Raw genomic sequence first — 24,141 nt, forward strand, 5'->3', positions numbered from 1 at the left:
CCTGGCCTCCAAATTCACTAGATCCCAAACTGATTAAGTATCTGTGGGATGATCCACAGAGGACCCTCCCCTCAACCCATAGGACCCAAAGGCCCCCACTAAAAACACTCTGTCACCAGACACCACAGGACACCCTCAGAAGGTCCATGTCCATTCTCTGATGAGTCACAACTGTTTTGGAGGCACAAGGGAGACCTACACAATATTAGGAGGTGGTCATAATGTTGTGGCTGACCAGTAAAGATATCTCTACATTAAGTTAATGTAAGTTATTAAGTTTTCTATTGGATCCTACTCAAAAATAGACTGAATTTTTTCTTATTTAATGCTGTAAAACAATGAAACCACTTCCGTGAAGGGTGGATCATTTTGATAGAAGCTGTGTGACAATAAAATCCAAGGATCAAGATGATCCTAAACACTTGTGTCTGTCTGAGGTAACAACACTAAACATGGTGAGTATTGATCATTTTATATCTAAATTTTACTTTGTCGTTGCCCTTGTTGATGAGTAGTTGAGTCTCTAAATATCTAATAATGAATAGAAACTGTTGTATGAAATTAGGAAACACTGGAACAGAAGTCCAGCAATAATCCATACGTTCATAGCGAGTTCAACATATAAAAATAATCTTTTAATATAAACTACATATTCAGTGCACAAAGAACAAATGTACAAATCATAAACTTGACACATTGATTTAAACATAAGTAAGCATGTTAAAACGAATCAATTAACATGGTCGTGGGAGTTATTATTAGTTAAAGTGATCGGCATAAATAGGACTGTAAATAAATTATGAGCCTTTTCTCTCTGCCTCCAAACACCCTTGGCGAGCAGGTTGTCGTGGTACACTTCCCCGGCGGGCTTCTACTTGGGCCATCTGCATCTGAGAACAAAAGAGGGAGGATTCAGAAGCACGAAATGTTTTGTGAATTTAGACACAGCGGAGCTCAGAACATCTAGTCCTCTGCCAATACTCACCCTCCGTGAACCTGAACTCAGCAGGAAGTGCTGCTTTGTATTTATGCTTCATCCTGGGAACAGACTTTCATCTACCTTATACTGTCTTACTGTCTGGATTTTCCCTTTTCCCAGCAATGTTTTCTCTCAACATTTCAGTTTTTCTTACTTATATGAAAATTACAAATGTACATTCACAAAGACTGGTGTTTTGGTGTGTCTAATGCAACTTTGCAGCACCGACTGCTGTATCTAAAGGACATGACTTTACTCAAACAAAAAAAATGTGATTTAAAAGTCCCTTCCTGGCCCACCTGCATGAGGCATGATCGAACCGTTGTCGCCTGTTTGCACAGATGGACGAGTTGAGTTGACAGTGATGGACCGGTCTTTGCTGGAGAGTCGGTTCTGGTCGGGGGAGACAGTCGCAGCGCTCCACGTCTATCTCACAGTCCGGCATCCACGAACTGAGTGGAAGCTCTAAGCAAGGGATGATGAAAAACACAAGAAATTGTCTTTTATCTGGTTGGCTGCAACTATATGCTGCCACTTCTCTATTCATCCTGCAGGGGGCGGAAATGCTTAGTTTTATGGCAATCTATTAAAGAGCATGTTTGCACACGCACCTGGCGTACTGGAAGGGTAAGGTATGCATCTGTCTGATGAACAATCCCAAATGAACCCACTTTCACAAAGCCTCCTGGAGTCCTGCACTTCTGACAACTGGTCCATCAGAGAGCAGCTGCCAATAAACCAAATGAGTTATAGCAGAGCAATAAAAAGGCTGCACCAAATTCTGTAAAGAAATAAGGCTGAGGTTTAGGACTCACCCACTGCCCCTGTGAGGCTGAGCATTTCGTCGTATTATTGCGGGCTCCATGCAGCTGCACTCTGTATGGTTTGCTACTTTTATTAGCACGGGTTCTGGTACGAAGTTGAACGGGATCACACTAAGGACCTGAAGTACAGAATCACAACCACACCATGAAAATGTAAGTGGTGAAATGCTCAAACTCTAGGAAAGAGGCTAAATAAAAATAAATAAATAAATCACCCGCTCACTCACAGTTTTATTGACATATACAGTAGATGTGTTTCTGCAGGTGACGCCCTCTTGATTGCAGCAGCCACTGCACCTGTCATTATAAAAAACAAAATTCACACTTCATTTAACAGTCGAGTCTTTTCCTATTTTATGATAGCTTGAGTACTGGGGAGGCCGCAGTGCTGATGCCATGGCTTTGAGCTCGGTTAATGTTCTAGTTTTATGTTTAACCAACCTGTGGACAGACACACAGGGCGGCTTAAAGAACATCGAGGGGTCTGTGCCCAGCTCCTTGGCCACGTCGACACACGTTTCCCTGGGCATGCATTGAGTACGTTGCCACTCCTCATCAATGGCTGAAAAAACGGAAGAAAAAACACAATGTTTAAACCGAGCACGTCAAACACACGCATGCAGACTCATACTGCGTGTTTAATCCAACCTTTAAGTATCTCCAGGCTGTAGGATTCTGCAGCGTAGCGAGTTGAGCGGTGGGACCCTACCGACGGCGGAGAGGAGAGCGCCTCCGTCTGGACATCTGGCTGCTGCAGCCTCAGGCGACACTTCCACAGCTTCCAGTCGGGAAAGTCTGCGAGTCTCAGCAGCTCATCCAGGCTGGAAGATGAACGCACCTTGCTTTTCCACTGCTTCATTACCTCCTGAGATCACAGTCATACATTAAAGTCTCATTTTACTTGAGTTCTCTGTGGTTTAGGGACAGAAATTCTGCCACAATACAGTACTAATTTACTTAACCAGGCCCATTTAAGTATTTAATCATCTCACTAATTAAATCAAATTCTATTTAAAACATCTCATAAGTACAGTTAGAGCCTCTTCAATGACAATTATGGTTTCTCCTTTGGTTTAAGTGAAGATTACTGAAGATGTATTTTTAGAATTTAAGCAATCAGGAAGTGATTTTAGACACAGGCCTGGTTACACATTACATGTTAGCATTAGCATTATGAAACACTCTGCTGTGCCTGTAAGAACTGCATGACAAATTTGCTAAAGTATGTGTAAATTCTTTGCAGTAAAACCAATTATTAAACTTCCGAGTTGGGTAAAGATAAAAACTAATATAATTATTATTTTGCTTTCAACTGGGGCTGAATTGAAATGATGAAACGCTGCAGCGGGAAGCGACTCTTGATACGGCCTGATGTCACAAGCTATTAGCTGGAGTGCTCATTATGCAGCTGCTGCAGTACGTCTGTCTTTATGCATCCCTGCTCGTAAAGATGACATCTGAATCTGAATCATGCAGGGGGATCGTGCAGATAGCCAATTTTCCACCTTGAGAGGAGGCAAACGTTTCATCCACTTCAAAACACATGCACGTCCTGTACAAGTATGGGAACATATTATCTTTCCCACCTCCCCATGCTGAGTAGAAGAGCTGTGATTTAAAGGTGGAAGTAAAGGACATGTCATACTGTTACCACGGAAGGGCGCAGCACTCATCATGACATAATGAAGAATGCATTAGATGTGTATTGACTGGATAAGATGTACTGTAAAATGCAGCTTCTCTCTCTCTCTCTCTCTTGCACTAAAACCAAAGTCTTGTGTGAGAGATTTTTATTGCTTTGTTTTTGTTTCAACTCGATGAAATGTTAACTATCCAAAGTATCTGAGATGGGACGGGAGTGGAGGTGAAATTCAGGACTTCCCTGTCGCCCGCCCCTGTTGAGGCGGGAAAGCATAGGGCCGACACCAGATGGCATGTCTGCAACTGGGGTGGAGGCATGGCACAGAGGATAGTCATGGACTGCACAATGTTTGCTTCATTTCCTCCGGACAACCGTAATAATTTAAGCTCTCTGATGTGTTCAGTCTGTTACAAAATGGAGGGTGGGGCCGGCTGGCTGACTGCTTCCACTTAGATCTGAGAAACAACAACAGAAAATAGGGAGGTTTCCTGTCCTCAATTTCTACCAGATCGACCCTCTAATGAGAAACAGAACAGGAGGGCGCCTGAGAAAGTGATGACAGGATTTGAAAGGGAGTTTAAGACGTCTGGAGTTTAAACAGAGGGTGAGCAGAGAGGCAAAGGTAATGGGGATGAGTCACGACTAGATACAAACAAAAAAAAGATTTATAGAGGAGAAGGAAGAATAAAAGTATAACAGTTTAATAATCCCTCACCGGCTAAGACAACACGCTGACGTACTTTCTCTCTCTTAGCCACATGCAAATGCACATGCTTGCCATCAGACACGCGGGATGAAACAGAGCCCATGTGAGCACACTGCAAAGGCAGCAACGGTTCAAGTGTGAAGTTTATTGAGATAATGAGCGTGTGGTTTAATTAAATAAATGAGCAAAATGCGTCCTGACAGAGTGGCCATAGCCCAACAGGCTTCTTACACTGCTGCTCTTACACATGGACGGAAGCTACACTGGAAGACACAAAAGCCTCATGCCACACTTACCCTGCTCGCTCCCTCTCTGTGCGTGCTGTCGCCAACGTTTATCCAGCTCAGCTCCACAATCAGCGTCACCAAGCAGGAGATTCTGCACAGGGTCCGTTTCTTCTTCATCATCATCATCCCTTTGAATGTGCTCGCCGTCTCTGGGAACTTGTCTCCTATTACTGCCGGCAGAAAGCACTTAAGAGAGCTGGCTGCCTCTCTTGACAGTTTCCCAGGCCAGCTGAGCTCCTCAGACCACACACACACACGCACACACACAGTTTTTCTCAGTGCAGGTATGTGCAACACAAACTCTTGATCTTCCAGCTGCACCGTAGAGTATGTGTGTGAGAGAGCAAGCTAGACATAACCTGTCACAGCAACCCAGACACCCGCAAGCCAAATGGAGAGGGGGCTTTAAAACACACGCCTCTTGCCGGTAAAGCTTTGATGCAGAACCTGAGGTGTCCAGTTAAATAAGGAGGTTACTAAATGTTAGACGCTCTTGTGTCCAAAAGGATGAAAGGCCTGTGAGACAATTCAAGGCCTCTTGTTGGATCTGAACAATCTGTGTTCAAATATCTGCTTCCCTAAATTTCTACTTTTACTGGCTGCAGTAGTTGTATGTTAACTTCTCCTCTTAATTTGTCCAGATCCTTGTTTCCACAATTACTTCCAAGATTGGGGTTAATTCTAAAATTGCTCTGTGAGGCTTCTCTTTCGGTCCTGGTCTGCTTTTGTGTTTCTTCCGCCGCCGCTGCTGCTGCTGCTGGTCTTGTCGCTTTAAAGTTTCGCCTTTTTATTTGCTTGTTTTCCCGCTTTCCCTTTTTAATGTCCGTCTGTCAAGTGATCAAGTCCCCTGCCTGTTAAATCCCCTACCAGTGTCCTTTCTTCTGGAGCTGCCAAACCACACACAGCCGCAGAGCAGTAACATGTGTTTTAAATGTGTTCCAGACCCTCCGTAACGTGTGAAGGGAAACAAGATGCCAGCACCACCCCTGTCCCACGGACACCCCACCCACTCGCCCATCCCGGCCCATTTGACTCAGAATGTAATCTGCGTGGAACGTTCGTAAAGGAGGAAATATTCATAATTGGTATGCAAATCTGTTCTTTTTGATGGCGGGAAACGGCGCGGATACTAATTATGAGACATGCAAAAGCACTGTTTCACAAATATTTACTGTTTTCATGTGTTCAAGTCAAGAAGGTCAAGCGCTTTCTGTGTGACAAAGCATTTGAACTTTATATGTACTTGCTTAAACATATGTGCTGTTAAGACAAACAAAACCTCTCCAAAATATTTAAGAAAATATAACGCTAACGTGATTTTTGTGACAAGAAATAGTTAAAAACAGGTGGGAGTTTCAAACTGACTTCCAGGTACTGCATTTGTAGACACACATATTGCATTATGACTTATATAACTTTGGTTTCTGGGAAACTGGTTCCACATTTGTTCTGTTGTTTGAAGTAACAGAGCTTAAAACTTGGAGCTAGGCTGCACAAATAACAGAACTGTGCATGCTGTGTAAAATGAAATATCTTAATTAAAATGTTCTCCTTGCAGTAGATATGATTTAATCAGCTTTCACAAATTACATTTACGACATTTATAGTAACGCTAGCAAATCATGTATTAGTTTGTGTAAATCCTACATTATTTGTTATGATGATTTATACCATGTAAAAACTCCTTTAAAGCCATTAAATCTGTGCAGCTACCTTAAGGAGTCAAACAGGTGTCACCTTTGACCTGATATTTGAAATAACGGGCTCAAAACTTAGAGCAAGGCTAAAGAAATAACATAAAAACTCTCTTTCAACTCATTAATTTGTGCAAAATATGTGCTGACAAAACAGCAGGCTACCATTTAAGAAGTGCTTGATCAAAGCAAAGTGTTCACTTACAGTAAATCACATACAAATGATAGAGACTGTCCACCCAATGAAACAAGCCCACAGGTCGTTTGCTCTAGCAGCTTATTACAATCTATAGTCACGCTAGGTTGTGACAATGCCCCCTTGCAGCAGAGGTGAGGTGACTTATTTACACTAGGGGTTGTACAGACTAGTCAACTAGTCGGTTTGTCGACTTCACCGCTGGGCCATGACACTTTAAGCATCATGTCGACTAGTCACTGATCAATAACGACACGGACGCCTCTGAGAAGACAGATGAGGACCCCAGTCAATCATTGCAGCAAACTAGCAGCGGTTCATCAAGTGTGTGGAAACACTTCACTTAAGTCTGTTCAGAAATACAACAAAAGTACTACTGCAGTGCATCTGAAAAGACATCTGTTAACGCTAGCAAAGGAGCGGTCCAAATCCTTTCAGCATTCAAGTAACGACCAAACGTCAAAGTTATTAGACGTTTAGATTCAGTACACGGAGAAGGCTTCAAAGAAATACCACATTTATTTGAACCCGGCTACACTAACACGCCGTGGAGTACTATTAAATGCTATGGACGGTGCTAAGTTGCTGCCTGTTTTTATACAGGCTATACATTTCCGCAGCGTACAGGTTGTAGCGCATGAGCAGTCTGTTCAGGTCAAGAATATAGATTTCATTGCTGCACAGCATTACTTTCTACTGTGACATCATCAACGACTAGTCTGTGTCAACCTGACTTTCATCACATCACGGTCAATTTGAAAAAATCTGAACTTACAACCCCTAATTTAAACAAAGGTGCTGTTGAGTCCTCGCATTAACATCCGACCTGGGCAATCCGATCTCATGTGGCCATCATTTGGGTGCATAAAATATCGTAACAGCTGCTTTCTCCAGTGAATCACTGACGCTGAATCAGAACCACAAACACTCCACATTTGTTGAGTGCACGTCATGACTTGGGGAACTGATACATAACTTGGAAGAAGCTGTGTCTGTCAGTCTCTCAGTGAGCGCACACGCTTTAAGTTATTGTTGGTTTGTTGACTGACAATAGTCATTTTAGAGAGGGTCAGATTATAACTCAAACCCTGAAGACCTTCGGTAATTCCACCTCAATCTCCAGTAAAAAAAAAAAAGAAACAGGTGACTAATACTTAAGTATGTGTATTCATTAAATAATTAGATTTATTAATTCTTGTTTAGATTTATTTATTATTTAGTTATTTAACATCTACAAGGACAGGAATATTTAAAAAGGCTACCATTACAAATGGCCAGACTACACTTACGGTGTGTTTTTCTTGCGGTTTTCTGAATGAATGAGTCAAAATACCACTCACATCGCTCAGTGCGTCCCGGGTACATTCACACTCGCACTTTCAGTTGGCCACTTGCGATCAGACTGCCCAGGACGGATGTTAATGGTCTGAACGGGACAAAAGTCAGCACAGGGAGGAGGTGGGTGTGGGTGGATTGCAACACAGCAGACTGCCACTCACTTCCCGTTTAAAACCAGAAATGTTTGTTTTTCCTTTTAACCATAACCACTACATAACTTAAATCTCAGGCGTATCACTGTCACGAAGGTACTCTATTTTAACCTCAACCCTTGATGTTTCCCAAGTTGCTGCAAGCCACGCCATTTCAGAAGTTAATACATAGCTCAGTCAAATTTAGGAGAAAGCGGTTACAATGACTGCAATGTATAGAGAAGACGCTAACATGCTAACAAGGGGATATGTCACCTGCTTAAACATGAAGCACTCGTAAGAGGTTAAAACCCAAAAAGGCACAAAATCAGTTGCATTTTTACATAATTATCATAAAAGTAAAGTCTCTATAAATTTGTCTCAATAGTAGGTAGTGTTGTATGAAAAAGAGTGTCATGTATAGCGTTCAGACAGAATCTCTGATCTTGGACCTCCAGTTTTTGGCTCTTTCAAAGCCATTTCTGCCAGCCTGGTAGTCCTCGATAGCTTGCGTGATCTCGTCCTCTGTGTTCATCACAAATGGACCTGAAGAACACAAAAGACAAACATTCATCTACAGGTACTGATTAAGTTCCGGTTGTAACTTCTTAAACATGTCAAGCCTTTTTTTAATTTGAGTGACTTATTACCAACACAGAGGAAAGAGAAAAAATTATATACCATGTTGTACCACAGGTTCATTGATCGGTTCTCCAGCGATCAGGACAAAATGGGAAACTTCCGGACCCTGTGGGGGAACATTACAATCATCTTACGTGCAATTGTGGACTACCACCTATCATTTATTGTTTTAAAGTCACTAGCTCCCAACTTTGGTATCTCCCAATGTGATAAATCAGTGGAAAAAAAAAGAAAAGAAAAAACATATTTCAGCTTTTATTTTCCTTCCTCTAAAGTGATGAATATTTTCCCAAACACTCTGGTCCTCTAAAACCTTTATGGGAAATAATCCGAGAAGGAAAAGGCACTTTGTGTTCCGACAGTAAAAATAAATGTGATTTACAAGATGGATGGACTCGACGGGGGAAAGAAGACAGACAGGTCATGTTCATTGAAGTGGGCTCTGTGTGCGAGTGAAATATTTGTGGTTTGTTCTTGAGACACACAATTGAAGTTTATTACCTTGTTTTCGACCTTGACACAGTCTCCATCTCCAAACACCACAGTGTGATGAGGCTCTACCTGCTGCTGCTCCTGATCCGGCCCTTAAAAAACAATGGAAGTCCAATTTCAACCCAACACTATTCGTTAGCTTCTGTCTTTAGTTTTATTGTTATTTAACCTGACCAAACTGAAATAACACACAGTATACACCCTGTAAACATTACTGTTTTTTCCATCCCCATTAAGCCCGTGTAAACATACCGACTACTTTAATTCTCATGATCTCATTATTTTCAGACACTGAAATTAGGTCAAACATACTGCGTTCATTGGGTTCCCTCTGTTTCCCAATGTGACTCAGTCATTCAGCTATTTATTGGTATTTTCCCATTACGACACTTTATTATTCCAACGACACATTCAGTTAGACTTTACACTGATCAGCCACAACATTATGACAACTGACAGGAGAAGTAAATAACATTGACCATCTTGTGACAATTTAATTTTCTGCTGGGAGACTTTTGGACCTGGCATTCATTCATGTGGATGTTACTAAGACATGTACCACCCACCTAGATCAGACCAGGCAACCCCACCCCATGGCAATGACACTCCTTGATGGCAGCAACCATCCCCAGCAGGATGCAGCCTGACACAGGCACACACACAAAAATGGTTTAGGAAGAACTCAAAGAACAGCACAAGGTGACCTGGCCTCCAACTGAGGGATGCACTGGAACAAGCCTGATCCACAACCCCTAGGAGTGTATGTGTCATTTTAGAAAAAGAGCAACACATTTGATTTAAGATGGAATTAGTTTTATGCTCTGTGAACTCTGTTTTATTTATTTATGAAAACAAATGGAAAACTTTCACACAGCACAGGTGATGTTGGTTACTCAGAGCCGTGGTGAGAAACATTAAATGAAACCTGTTTTAACAGTGGTGTTGCTCACAAGCAGCTTTTACGAGCTTACATAAGTCTCTTTGGTAATAGATTGTTTCCAAAGTCATTTCAGGATACCAGAGATGTGTAGCGTGACAAACCCACACAATAAATACATTTCAGGCGATTCCACTTGCGCTGGAATCATCCGTCAAAGCCAGCTGGTCCTTATTTGGCCAGACTACATGTAGAATTAGAGACTTCAAATACAGATGACTACTTTAATCTCAGCAGCCATTTTCATCCTCTCGTGTCATCACAATATCTGCTAGCAATTACAAGCCAGTCTAGGAGATCCTGCTGTGCAACAATGGAGAGTAATCAAATCATAATGAGATTTCAAGATGGAATATTGAAAGGGGGAAATTCTGACTGAAAACAACAGATTTCAACAAACCAACAAAGCCTCTGAAAATGAGTTCACTGTCTGAGAGGGTTTGTTCTCATGCGAGGGGACTCCCCTGATCACACGATGCCTACCAATGATTTTCACTGTATAACATGTGTCGACTGGTATGACGCCAGACATTTCAGTCACAAGTAAATAACATTGACCGTCTTGTGACAATACAATGTTCTGCTGGGAAACTTTTGGACCTGGCATTCATTCACGTGGATGTTACTTAGACATGTAGCACCCACCTAGACCAGACCAGGCACCCCCACAGACACCACAGGACACCCTCAGAAGGCCCATGTCCATTCTCTGGTGAGTCCCAACTGTTTTGGAGGCACAAGGTAGACCTACACAATATTAGGTCATAATGTTATGCCTGATTGGTGTAATTTCATTTCTAGAGATGCCAGTTAAATTTTCTATTGAGTGGTCTGAAGAGGTCGTCTCTGAGCGATGGTCTGAATCCATTAAGCTTTAAAGTGGAACACATGTGCCTTTTGGCTCACTGTAGAAGGGGAGCTCCAACTGGATGGAGATCACACAAATACTTCTAACACAGATACAGCAGCCGGTCAAGCAAACGGGGAAAGCCATGGAGTGCACACATCTGACTAAAGAATGTCAGTATCATCCTACTTATGAGAAATTGCGTTGTCTTCTCATGTTAATCTGACATACTGGGCAAGATTAAACGTTTTATGTAATGCAGGGATTCAAAAGGGAAATAAACTATATCTTTACTATATAAACTAAATCAAATAAAAGCTGGCCTGCCTTTCAGTCAAACATCAACCAGACAATACTCACCAATGTGGACAGAGCCTGACAGTGTGTAGATGAATGCAGTCCATCCTGTCAAACACAAAAATGTTACCAAGGTGTCTAATAAACAAGCGTGGAAACTATTTTTAAAAGGTTCGCTGCTCTTAAACCATAGACTGTATAGAAACAATGGCTATTTTAAAGGCTTGAGTTTCAACTTCACAAGCACTTTGATGGTTCTGTTTGGCCTGTAAATGCCTATTGATTGAATTTTATTAACATTTCTTACATCTTCAAAGTGCAGTCTTCGATGGAAATCCAAGGGTGAAGCTTCTACCGTATATACTAACCCTTCTGAATTAATCTTGCAAATTGAACCACACCATAACTCTTTCGCAATGTGGTGAAAAGACGAGAGCAGTAATTGCTGAAGATGATAACTATGATGTTTGAGAATCACTAAATCTAATGACCAACCAACACTGTGGTCACAAGAGACAGTTTCAAACAGCGATAAGTACTCTAATGTGAGCAAAATTAGCGAGGAAGTAGAGAGGAAATTAAAGGAAATGCATTCAACATATTTGGCAGCTTTCACTGATACACCCAATGGGTTTTGGTGAGTAACACTGAATGTTCAAAACAAAACCACCACATGTATTTAACTGAACAAGGATATGCTTTTATTAATTCTTTTAGGGTTTGTGTTTCTGTTGATTTCATAAAAACCAAGATAAACTGCTGTCCATGTTGTGTTCGCAGGTATCACTCAGTGAGCCTTATGCAAAAAGTCTTATATGAACATATTTGATCGGATTCACTCACTCGTGTTTTCATTTAATTAATCCTACGCTATGCTCTACCTCAACCAGTTACAAGGAAATATTGGATTATACACTGTCCTTACTCATTTGATTCCTACTCTCACTGTCCTCTGGGACCCCTTTACGGAGCGGTTGGCATGGCAGCTGGCAGTCATCATGAGGTCATATCCTGTTTCTTTAGCATCAAATTAACTACATAAACTACCTAAAATGACAGAAACCATCCTTCAAAACTTTTTTTTTTTTGATGTGTACTTTAGTATTTTAGTTCGGCCCAAGTCCCATTCACTAACATGGAGGGGGTGGAGCTTATGACCTATACTGCAGCCAGTCACCAGGGGGAGCTCTACTTGCTTTACTTTAGAGGAGCTGTTCTGCCATCCATCTTTATTTACAGTCTATGGTCTACTTGTAAGATCCTGCTTCCTCCTGTCCTCCTTCAGTTGCCATCATGGACTACTTTCTTGTTTCCATTTTCAAACAATTTTGTCATCTGCTAACACGGGATTCACAACATCATATGTTTAACTTTGTTTAATTTTATTCTTGGATACGTAGACTGTTTCAGTTGCATTTTCAGTTATATTATTAGCTCTCAAACAATCAGCCACTCATCTCTAAATTATGATCAAGTGGGATTCATCATTCACTACATTGAAAACACAAAATCTAAAGAAAATATATGAAAACTTTCAAATAATGTTGCAGCACAAGATCCATTCTTCCATTAACTGGCACAATGTGAAAATACTCAATACAGTCAGTGGTAAACAAGGTCATCTCATGGCAAGGACACTTCTGAATGCATGTATGTTTTCATTCGCAATAAAATAAAGCAACCATGAAATGTTTGTTGTTTAAGCATGTTTATGGACCACACTTAGAAAGGCTACTCTCCTACCTAAAGGGACGGGCTGCACATGCAGGGCCCCTGGCTGCAGTCTGAAGTCCAGGTACAAGGTCGGTGTCCTCGTGAGGACCTTCGACTGGACAAAAAAAATATCTATGATCAGAAAATGTGCATTCTCTCACACAGCATACAAACGCAAGCCACAATCTTTAAACGTGTCGTATAAAACTGAATAAACACATTCGTGCAAACAGCGAAATGTTGGCGCCAATGACTGTCATGGTCATTTGTTTACAGCTTCAGAACCATCTGTGATGCTGTTCTGCATGTTGGGCGGGTTCTTCATTCGATTCACATAATCCTGCTCTCTGGCTTGACATCTCTCAGCACCGAGATTCAGTAAATAGAAAACATGAGAATGTGAGAAAGTGAAGCGGATGAAAGCACCTGCGTTTTCTTAAGAGCTCTTTGTTCTTACTTTGTGCAGATTTGCTGTTGTAATCTGATCAAATTCAATAAATACAGCGTGTTTCCTTCAGAGATTTATCAGTATAAAAGTTCAGGGTAGGACACGTCACATGAAAAGCGCAATTTACTACATTGCATTAGATTTACTGCACCACTCAACGCCAACAACAGTGCTCAAAGAGGTTGTGGTTGAATATTCAGCCATTATATTTACTGACCATCAACAGCTAGCTTCATATAAATACTAGTGACTCTAAGCTGAAAACTCCTCAGACCTTTGTTCCCTGTTACGATACTGGATCCTTACTGGGATTGATAACTGTAACGTTATAGTTAAATTCTAAAATGTATTCCCATTTAAGCACATTACATCAACTTGTCTAGCTCATAGTGAATTCATTTAGGCTCAAAAAGCTTACAGTAAAACACCCGCTCAGCACCAAACTGCAGAAGGACACAGCTGGCGACTAGCTGGTTAAATGCAATCGGCATGTTTATCTAAAAGGTCACACATCAGAGCTGTTAGAGGCCAAAAACAGAGTTAAAACAGAGAAAATATTGATGAGGAAACCAGAATCACAACTTCAAAGCCCCTACACATCCATAATTTAGAATAGAAATATTATATTTTATCATAATAACTCACATTTGTTTTGGTTTCTTACTTTAAGAGACTTGGTATCTCATCAAATACTGAATTTTCTCCCCTATTTTTCTTCTTTTTTTTTTTTTTGGGATATGGTGTATTGTGTTCTCGTCCTAGTGATACTTCATTGTGAACTGTGATTAAACGTGTCTTCTTACAGTATGAAACTACAACATCTGAAGGCGTACGGGCATAAAATCTGGGTAAAACAGAGTTCAAACCACCATGCTTGTTTAAAAAAAAAAATATATATATATATATATATATAACCCCAGAATAATGAGCCGTGTACTGGATAAATACAATAAATAAAGAGAAACAGATGTTTCAACCCAGAGCTTTTAATGCCGGACCGCAGCTCGCTGTGTCTCCTGCCCTGCAGTAACCTTGTTCATGTAAGACGTTTGTATTTATCTTTGTGTCCTTTATCTTTTAAAGGGGCACTCATTGGGTTTATGTGTCCCCTACAATAGCCTTAACCATTACAAATAAATGCCAATTCTTACACTAAGTCTAACCTGAGACTAACCTGGACCCTAAAAACACATCCTAACCCTCAAGCAGCCATTCAGGGTGTGTCAGAATGAGACAAAATGTTCCCATGGTCTCAGACTCCAATTAGTCCTCACAAAGATACATATTCAAGCCATAGTTTGCATAATTTACTCTCGCCCTCAGCCTCACATTTAACCTAAGTTCGTCATCAGTCCTTACTTCCTTCGACGGCCTCAACATAAACAAGTACACAACTCACGCTGCATCATTACAAAGCCGTCCCTAGCAGGCCAGGACAATCTGCTCCTCATTTGCAGCTTCCTCTTTCAGACAGACAGTCTGGTCAAACAGAGCGGTTAACAGGCATTCCCTCACTCTGTCACACGCACACTGGATGGACGGACATTTATGTCACTGTTTGTTGGTCTGACCTGGTGGCCTCGAGCATCTAGCTAACGAGCAATCACCGTGACAGGAAAGTAAACATCACGGCCAGTTTCAAAGTGCCCGTCTGACTGCGGCTTCATTTAATGACGTCGCAATGACGTCGCAGCCCTGCAGGCGAATCACGAAGACGCCTTTCACACACACTCACGCAGACAGACACAAACAGACACACACCTTTGCTCCTAAAGCTTCTCCGGATATAACGGCGGCTGTGACTCCTCCCTGGTTGGGTTTGGGGATCTCTGAGCCTTTGAGCTCCTGGTACGCCGGTTCCACCATCTTGTCTCGCCTCGGCAGGTTCACCCAAAGCTGTAAGCCCGCCACTGGCTCCTCTGACACAGGCATCTCGGCATGGACCACACCCCGGCCTGCGGTCATCCACTGGGTGACAAAGAGACATGTAAAAACACAGTTGCGTCAATTGGTGAGGGTGTTCAAAAATCATAGGACACGGTACTTTGAATGATACTTGTGATTCACAGTGGTTGACCGTGGCTGGTTCACCACTTTGGACCAAAAACAATGAGTAACAGTTAGAGAGGATGATGATATTTTGTAGAAGCAGAAATGTTCCTGGAAAGACGTGCTATGGAAACTTCAGGTATCCCAATTTATTTTTCTTTATCTACCAGTAGAACATGAAGTCTCTGCAAGCATTTGCTGTATTGTCGTGAAATCTGCAACAGATGTTCGTGTCTCCTTTGGTAAGAAAAAAAATGTATTTAGGATGGTTCTGGGTTAATTTAAAGCATCTAGGGTGGTGTGCCCATTTAAACACAAGCCATTCCAACAGTTTATTTGTGAACAGCAGAAGGACGGATACGAGTAGGTGTTTGGAAGAACAGGTGGATGACTGGAGGATTTTTTTCCTGAACAAAATATAAAAATACACAAAGACAAATTAAATCCAAAGTCAGCATTTTAAATGGGTAATTAAAGGTAAACCCTTACGTAACTCTTATGTAATACAGAAATGTAAATTAGGATAAACAGATGAAGGGGTTTAAAACATCTGTTTTACTCAGAGAATACAGGTTCTTTGTTCTTTGAGGGAAAATGCTTTGCAGGCTGCAGGAAACGTGGTTTTATAACCTGCTGGTAGAGGCCAGGTAGCAGGGAGATAGAGTTTAGATTCTGGCTGGCTGACTTGTTATTTAACAAGAGTGATCATCCCAGTAGTTTAACTAGCTATTGTCTGAGAACAGGGAACAAGAGTTTCAGTGCTTTCTGTGTAGTCAGCGGACAACGGATAACAGATATCTGGCCCAAAGCTTCATGGTCCGTGTTCAAACTTCAGAGTTTACATCTATGACTGCACAATTTACACTGAGTAAGCAGCTGCAACCCACAACAATGGTTCGGTATTTAAATGACAATGTGTTAGCCGTCCCGTTGTCTGTGTCAGGCTGAATCCTGCTGGGGATGGCTGCTGCCATCAAGGAGTGTCATTGCTATGGGGTGGGGTGCCTGGTCTGGTCTAGGTGGGTGCTACATGTCTAAGTAACATCCACATGAATGAATGCCAGATCCAAAAGTTTCCCAGCAGAACACTGTATCCTCACAAGATGGTCAGTGTTATTTACTTCTCCTGTCAGTGGTTAAGACTAGAAGTTTAGATTAGAAGCAATATCTAGCTGGAGACGCAGCTAGTCAGTTCCCATGTGATGAGAAAATACTAGAACCAAAACTAAATAAAGGCTTTGATTATGTTAAAACACTAGTTTGGACGTTAAGTAAAGCCAGACAAAATTCATCTTCAGTCAAGCAGACAGTGCACTGGCCTACTGTCCTTGCAAATATAAAATGAAAAACAACTACTACTTTTACTCGTTTATATGATATGAATAATTTAAGTAGCAGACTGAAAAAAGCCACGTGGAGCCAGTTTCAGGTAGTGATTTACAACACTGAGTGAAATCAACATCTATGGCTTGGCCAACTGGAAATTTCCACTCACAAGCTTTTAGCTGCTCTCTGATAATTCATCTGTGACTGTTCATCTTGCCGTTTGGTGTCTTTTTATTGCTGTGAGAGTTGTGTTTTTTTTACGGCCAGGGTTCGTCTGCATGATGAAACGAAATAAGTAGAAACCCGGAGAAGAGAAAGAGTGCGCGCTGAAATTAAATTAATCAAGAGGTTTGAATTAAATTTAAAATATGGCGTGATGAATGTGCAGTTTACCTTGGAAATATGTTTAATATGTTTATGTGTTTGGGTTTAGTCACAACAGTAAAAGGAGACAAAATGTGGCATTCCTTCAACCAATAACATTTTTCGTTGTTGGTGTGATGTCTTCACCACTCCCGTGATTAAAACCCTGGTGTAATCTAAGACAGTTCTCCCTGAAGGAGGGGCAGGCGTTTGTTTGAGCTTCAGCAGCTCCCGCGAGACGACTCCCGAGCCTACAGAGGGTGCACGTGGTGGGTTAGAGCAAAATTCAGCTGAACTGGCTGAACCTCTGCTGCAGATTGAAGCTGAGTCAGCAGCCTGTGTGTGAATGGAACTTAACTACTTAAAAAACCCAGAGGGCATTATATCCAATTAGTGTGAGTGCACAGCATCATAACGCATAGTTAATGAGTTTGTGGGGATTCGTATGCCAATAATCTGCTCTACTCTTGTATCGTCATTCACGTTTAAAAATACTGAATGCTTCTGATCCACGTTGTTGGCTTCTTTAAAGAAGAACTACCGTTTTTTCACAACCTGGACCTTATTTCTGGCATTAAATGCGATCGTTTACTCACCCATATAACTTTGGTGTCATTTGGAGTCGTTTGGACGATATTTAGATCCACGTATATCCATATAATGGGAGTGACTGGGGCACTGAAACGCAGCCTCTAAATAACGCATTATCTGCCGCGAAACACGTTCATTTCACCAATATTTTATTATGATTCACTAGTGCTATTCCCCGTTGAGTCAGGAGTGTCACTATAGTCCCACTATGTGGATATACGAGGATCTAAATATCGTCAAAGTTATATGGGTGAGTAAACGATCGTATTTTATGCCAGAAATAAGGTCCAGTTTGTAAAAAACGATAGTTCCCCTTTAAGTCAGCCACAGTTACTGTTGTTATATTAGACTGATCATTCATGTCCGGTTTCTGAAAAATCTGAAAATATAACCACAGTGTTTGTTTAGTTAGTTTTTATTAATGAATCATCTGAAAGTTAAAGGAGTAGCTTGACTGTTTGGGAAAATATGTTTCTTAGGTTTCTCATTACGCTTATGTGGGGAAGATGAATATGAAGCTACAGTCAACAGTGGGTTAGCTTAGCTTTGGACAAGGAACGGAAAAACCTGGACATAGATCGCTTGGTAAAACTATCATCAAGTAATATCTTATTTGTTGAATGTCTATCAAATCCAAAATGTAAAAAAAACCAAAAAACATCTGGTTTTAAGGGCCACACTGCTTGTTTGTTGAGCAAAGTAATGTCCAGGAGTCTTGCCAGCAGCCTGAGGTTGCTAGGCAACCAGCACCATACTCTCAAGGGATTGAAGCTGCAGCCAACAGACGGTTAGCTTAGCCTATCTTAGCTTAGCCTAGCTTAGAGTGGAGTTTAGAAACGCAAGGAAACCAGACACCAGACACCAGACACAATAACCAGCAGCATAAAAAAAAGCAATTATTAGGAGTTTCTGGCGCGTAGGATTTGTCGCCACCGGACGGAGTCAGGTGGACCATGTGTCCAATATTTGATGTTATGGCTCCTGCCATTTCTGTCTGCGAGTTCACAGGTGAGGCAGATTTCCCTCTGGAGGCTCATCGCCACGCCCCTTCAACGACCGATTGGTTGGGGGATTCCATTTAAACATTGTCTTACAGTCACTCTGAGGCAACTGGAAGCTCTCCTGCAGTTTGTTTGACACAGGTGTGCCCAACTGTGAATCTGTGCTTATTGTTCTTTTGAACTACTTCCGAAATACTTGGTTTTGTTTGCCTAAGAGCTTGACTGTGCATTTACACATATTTTGGTTCACTCTGGCTAGTTTCTGTTTGTATAGACACATTTAGGTTTGGGGTGTTGTTTATTGGTGTGTTTTGAGTTTGGTTAAGGAGGTAGGGTTTTCTTTTGAGATTTTGTTTCTTATTTCTGTTGTCTTAATCGCTTCACAATAACAATAAACTTTAACTAAAATGCCAATTCCACCTGTTTTTTTTTTAATGCTGCTTCCTTCACCCCTACCAGAGAAAGATGTTGAACTATGTCTTAATAGTGTAGTACCTGCAGATCTCCGGGTTTCAGTCGTCCTGAATGGCCACAGAAGTCTTCATGGGCTGTGATCCCCTCTAAAACATATGTTACCTGAAAGACATGTATGCAGCATAAAGAGCTTTAACAAACTTGAGGCATTTTTTCAACAAATTATAATTTTTTTAATTAACATGTTTCTAAAATAATAAACATTACACTGCATGACATATTACAACCCTGGTTTCATCGACTCAGGCCGCTGGCTTACAAACAAGTGCTTCCTCAACACCAAAAGCCACGTGTGCACTCGTTTCACCGCCCTAGTGGTGAGACTGGACAGGAGGGACAGTGCTGTGTGCAGGGTCTCGGGCTCAGAGGTGAACATCTGTGCGAGAGAAGGAACGCTTGGGCCCCCGCAGTGAACTGCATGTGATCTGTCTCCACAGCTGTGTGATTTCAAAAGCCATGTGAGTGTGAGCAAACACACCTGCTGAAAGGCATGCTGGGAGTAAAATCTAGTCCTATCCACCCACACCGGGAGATTCAAGTTGCATCTGCCAAATCAAATACGCTGAGGGGAAACGTCTGGCAATCTGAGGACAATATCTGGGGTTTTTTAACTTTGACGTTAGAGATACAACCTGCCTTCATTCATCAAGGCGGCTGTCGTTTTACTGTTAATACCAAAGTGCAAACATTTTTATTATCGAAAGGGTGGAAGGCTGGATAATAGCAGCCACATTTCTTTTATTTTTTTCAGTCGTTTGTTTGATTTATAAACTGATTGAGTCTGTGAACAGCAAATGTAAATTCCCATCAAACCACAGCCCAGAATGACATTTTTAAGCATTTACAAGTAAGAAAAAAAATGCACATTGACAAACTGCCATAAAAGCTCAGATATTGGGATTAAAGAGAGTGACGTTAAATTGGACAGTTAAACAGATAAATTCAGGGTCAATTCCAGTGGAGTGTCTTGAATTTCAAAGATTCCTGAAAGGTTTCTGACTGTTGTAATTCCCTGCATTCTGGTTGTTAGCCAGACTTCTCTCTCACACCTGCAGGTGGTGGAGAATGGTGAAGCTCGTCTTTTAACAGGAACGTGCATTCCGCCCGTCCTGGCCTCCTTTTACTGGCTCAGAGTACATTTAAGGATGGGATTTAAGATTCTAGCGCTTGTCTACAAATCACTAACTGGACAAGCTCCAACTTCTCCCTCTGATTGCCTCCAACCACACATCCTATTAAGGTCACTCGGGTCCCCTGACCGCTTGCTTCTGGTCGTCCCAAGAACAAGGCTGAAGCACAGGGGAGATCAGGCTTCTGCTGGAAGTTTAAGCAGAAAAAGTTGTATTTCTGGCACAACTTCACCTGCTACCAATGTGCGTGGAGGAGGAAAAGAAATAGTAGAAAGGTCAGGACTTGTAGTAAATGGAACAACTTTAAAAGACTTGGAACATGAGGCCGGCCCAGAAACTGCCTGGTTTTAAATCCCATCATTTGTATTATTTGACATTTAATTGAGTTTAAGAGCTGCTTTTTTTATCGTATGACTTAACGCTCACGTACTGCTCGGATCAGATTTGACCCGTTTTGACATTTGACAGCAGTAAAAACACTCGACACGTCATTCGTCATTCTTTCATCTTTGATAGAGATTCGGAGGAGGATGTGTCAGAGCGGGAAGACAACTCTGATTACAGCCGGGTTAGGGTTACAGCGTTTAATGGCTGCAATGATTAAACACGGTTATATTTTAAATTACAGCAGTTCCAGGATGTTCATGCCATTTTGAAATTCAATAAAATATATTTAAATCATTGTGGCTTTTATGCTTTTTTTAGGCTTATATAAAACAGGACATGATAATGTGTAATAGAAGATATTTTTCTCAAAAACAAATGTTGGAAAACTCAAAAATTGCACTCTCCCGACTCTCTGAAACATTTATTAAGGATTAATCACAAATCTGTTAATGAGACATGGGCTATTTAGACATTTTAAATAGATCTGTAGTCCATTTACTAAGAGGGTATTCTTGGTCTGGGTCAAAATTGACTCGGACCACACTGTGAAGGATTTTTATTTTAGCAATATTATTATTTAGTCATTTTTTGGCAACTCTTTTCAAGTTTTGCCATTAATTTCACAACGCGCAGAATATTACACAAATTTCCACAAAAACAGGCTTGGGCAGTTCCTCTCTTTCAAAATTGTGGCATTTTTCAGTGTTAATTTTTTCACCCAAAGCTTTCTGGGCTGAAGCAGAACTTTACGCAAGCATGGGAGTGTCAGGTGAAATTATATCTCTGACATCCCTGGCTCCTTGTGTGTGATTTTAAAGAAAATAATCTATTATCTGAATTTAAAAAACCTTTGGAAGGCCATGTGTGAATATTGCTTTCTTTCTGGTCACTGTCCTGTTGTCACCATCTAGTGATCAGAGTATGAATTTCATGTGTTGGGCTCAGCAGTCTGTTTACGCCGTGTACTCAGTTTACTTAAACTGTTAGGCAAAGTTTGATTCTTCTTTGTGGCTGGTGATATCCTGAACTGCATTTTGAAAATAAAGCTTCAGAAATGAGGATGAATGCATACAGACTTTTATTATTCATCTGATTTTACCCATTAAAGGACATAGATGAAGATGAAAACAGACATCAATCAGTTTATTTCATTATTTTTCTAGATTAATTGTTCCACCGAGTATCATACAACACTGAAATATGCTTTTTTATTATTATTATTTTTAACATCAAAGATAAAGTATCAAACTGGTTATTTTGTCAGATATAACTGGTAGATGCTGGTCATTTCTTCTTCATTTCAATTTGATTTATTGACACTACACAGACCACTGTCACAGGGGGTTTTAAATCTGTGCAGCATCAGACACCTTCAGATGGTAAACCATTACCTGAATATTTGCAGCCATATTGAATAATTAGTGAAGCCTAATATTATATTTAATTCTTACCGTCTCAAAGCCTCTGTGAGGATGATCTGGAAAACCTGCAGGCTTACTGACTCTGAACTCATCCAGCATCAGAAAAGGATCCAGGTTCTTCAGCTGGAAACAAAACAGATTGCATAGAATAAAATGGGTTATTAGGACTATAAAGAATGACAGCTGAGGTGCGTCAAGATGTCGTGGAACTCACTTCCTTTCTACCGATGCTCCTGCGGACCCGAGCACCGACTCCCTCCGCCTGCTCCACACTCAGAACGGTCTTTTCCACTCTCCTCACATTCATTGTGCTCGGAAACTTTGGTAACTACTAAAAAAATATATATATTTTCTTTGTTTTTATACAGGCTTCACAGTGATCCATTGTCATCATTTTAAATACACACTGCCTGGCCAAAAAAAAAAAAAAAGTCGGTTCAACAGGTTCAACAACATTATGTGCCCAAAGAATGAGGTCAGCTGACTACTTGAATATACTGAATGACCAGGTTATTCCATCAATGGATTTTTTGCTTCCCTGATGGCACGGGCATATTCCAAGATGGTTCAGGGAGCATGAGATCATTTTCACACATGGATTGGCCACCACAGAGACCAGACCTTAACCCCATAGAGAGTCTTTGGGATGTGCTGGAGAAGGCTTTGTGCAGTGGTCAGACTCTCCCATCATCAGCGAAAAATGAATGCAACACTGGATGGAAATAAATCTTGTGACATTGTAGAAGCTTATCGAAACAATGACACAGAGAATGTGTGCTGTAATCAAAGCTAAAGGCGAAATATCAGAGTGTGTGACCTTTTTTGGGGGGCCAGGCAGCGTAGTTAATAATATATATTTTGCTTCTCACTTCTCTGTTCTTATTCGTGAAACACCCTGAATAGACAAAAAAAAACAGTTTCAGTTCAGCTGTGCTCAGTAACAAGAAATATCAGTCATGATTTTAGAATTTTCTCTTAAGGATGTTGTACTGGGGTCTCTTTTTTTATGTTACTGTAATCAAAACTGTTTTAAAATCAGGTAAACGTCAAACTGGACTGAGAAGGAGAAAGCGTCCACGATGGCCACCATCATGTCACATATTTGCCTGAAAAGAGTCACGCAGTCGCGGGGTTTCCCAGCTTTCAAAATATTCTTTCTCGGCAAACCGGAGGATTCAGATGCTGAGATCAGCTGATCAGTGGGCGGTCAGCTGATCATCACCGGCTTTCTGGTGCCTCGGCCTCGCTAACAGAGACAAGTTGCGTAAAATGTTATTTCACCGTCTCTGTTTTGCATGCACTGATCGTTTTACATCCCTAAAATCAGATCCCGAGCGCTGCAGCAGCTTGACTCACGGACGGTCCTCTGCTGTTTAGCGCCACAATAACACGTATTTGATTATATGGTGGCGTAACGCAACTGTATGTTATTGCATCAACTGCCGTGGGGAAAAAAGGCATTTTAGCAATATTTGAAATAACTTCATCTTTCAGATTACAGTGACGCTACGGGCTACGGCGAAATGCTGTCACTCTTTGTAAAAAGTCTCAAAGTCTTTCTGCAGCCAAACCAAAAACCAGCTCGTTGACTTTCAGGATACATCCACCTACCTCGGAATAAAACCAATGTCGACACTGCTCTGGCTGTTTTCACTGTTTAAAGGTGAAATTTGAAGCCGTAATTCAAATGACGGCTTTCTTCAGCCCCCTTCACCTCCTCAGGTAGGATTACAAGGCGGAAGTCCGGTAGGGGGCGTGGCTAAAGAAATTAAAGTGCGAGTCGAGAGCGGCGAGTGGCTGGAAAGAAGAACCGCATGCAAAATGCACCGATCAGGCATAACATTATGACCACCTTCCTCATACGTATTGTGTAGGACCTAGACTCTAGGTCTCCTCTACGCCTCCAGTTCTGACTCATCAGAGAATGGACATGTTTTTGTTTCATGTTTTTTTAGTTGTTCCTAAAGTATTTTTGTGTGTGTGCATCCTGCTGGGGATGGCTGCTGCCATCAAGGAGTGGCATTGCTATGGGGTGGAGGTGCCTGATGGTCTGGTCTAGGTGGGTGCTACATGTCCAAGTAACATCCACACGAATGAATGCCAGGTCCAAAAAAGGTGCCAATGTTATTTACTTCTCCTGTCAGTGGTCATAATGTTATGCCTGATCGGTGTATGAGCAACGTCATTTACACCCTTGATTCAGGTAAGGAGAACACCTTGGCAGTC

The 24,141-nt window shown here is 41.3% G+C and overlaps 2 protein-coding genes across 4 annotated transcripts; both read right to left on the minus strand.

The window, feature by feature from the left end:
- Positions 1-275: 275 nt before the first annotated feature.
- On the minus strand, positions 276-4,564 carry vegfd (vascular endothelial growth factor D; the record flags this gene model as incomplete). 2 transcript variants are annotated; one of them, XM_084575067.1, is made up of 8 exons in its annotated part: positions 276-890; positions 1,279-1,444; positions 1,591-1,706; positions 1,795-1,922; positions 2,031-2,100; positions 2,245-2,365; positions 2,452-2,668; positions 4,448-4,564. In XM_084575067.1, 8 exons carry the CDS (start codon positions 4,562-4,564, stop codon positions 872-874), a joined length of 954 nt encoding a protein of 317 aa, XP_084431193.1. In that variant the 3' UTR covers positions 276-871. The 2 variants fall into 2 exon arrangements, with proteins under 2 accessions (XP_084431193.1, XP_084431192.1); XM_084575066.1 differs by having other exon boundaries at positions 855-1,444.
- Positions 4,565-5,577: 1,013 nt separating this feature from the next.
- pir (pirin) lies at positions 5,578-23,800 on the minus strand. Of its 2 annotated transcripts, XM_084540878.1 has the most exons (11): positions 23,527-23,800; positions 22,785-22,810; positions 22,130-22,246; positions 21,946-22,038; positions 18,999-19,079; positions 14,935-15,141; positions 12,756-12,840; positions 11,076-11,120; positions 8,941-9,023; positions 8,479-8,545; positions 5,578-8,343 (listed from the first exon to the last, which is right to left on the minus strand). In XM_084540878.1, exons 3-11 carry the CDS (start codon positions 22,220-22,222, stop codon positions 8,225-8,227), a joined length of 873 nt encoding a protein of 290 aa, XP_084397004.1. In that variant the 5' UTR covers positions 22,223-22,246; positions 22,785-22,810; positions 23,527-23,800; the 3' UTR covers positions 5,578-8,224. The 2 variants fall into 2 exon arrangements, with proteins under 2 accessions (XP_084397004.1, XP_084397003.1); XM_084540877.1 differs by lacking the exon at positions 22,785-22,810.
- Between the last annotated feature and the right edge of the window lie 341 nt (positions 23,801-24,141).

Source organism: Chelon labrosus (assembly GCF_963514085.1).
Source record: "Chelon labrosus genome assembly, chromosome: 3".
NCBI classification, from domain to species: Eukaryota; Metazoa; Chordata; class Actinopteri; order Mugiliformes; family Mugilidae; genus Chelon; species Chelon labrosus.

Coding starts and splice junctions, on each gene's coding strand:
- pir (XM_084540877.1), bottom strand. CDS start 22,222: ATGAATGTGAGGAGAGTGGAAAAGACCGTTCTGAGTGTGGAGCAGGCG. Junction 22,039..22,129: donor GGAGCATCGGTAGAAAGGAA/GTGAGTTCCACG, acceptor TTTTGTTTCCAG/CTGAAGAACCTGGATCCTTT. Junction 19,080..21,945: donor CTCACAGAGGCTTTGAGACG/GTAAGAATTAAA, acceptor CATGTCTTTCAG/GTAACATATGTTTTAGAGGG.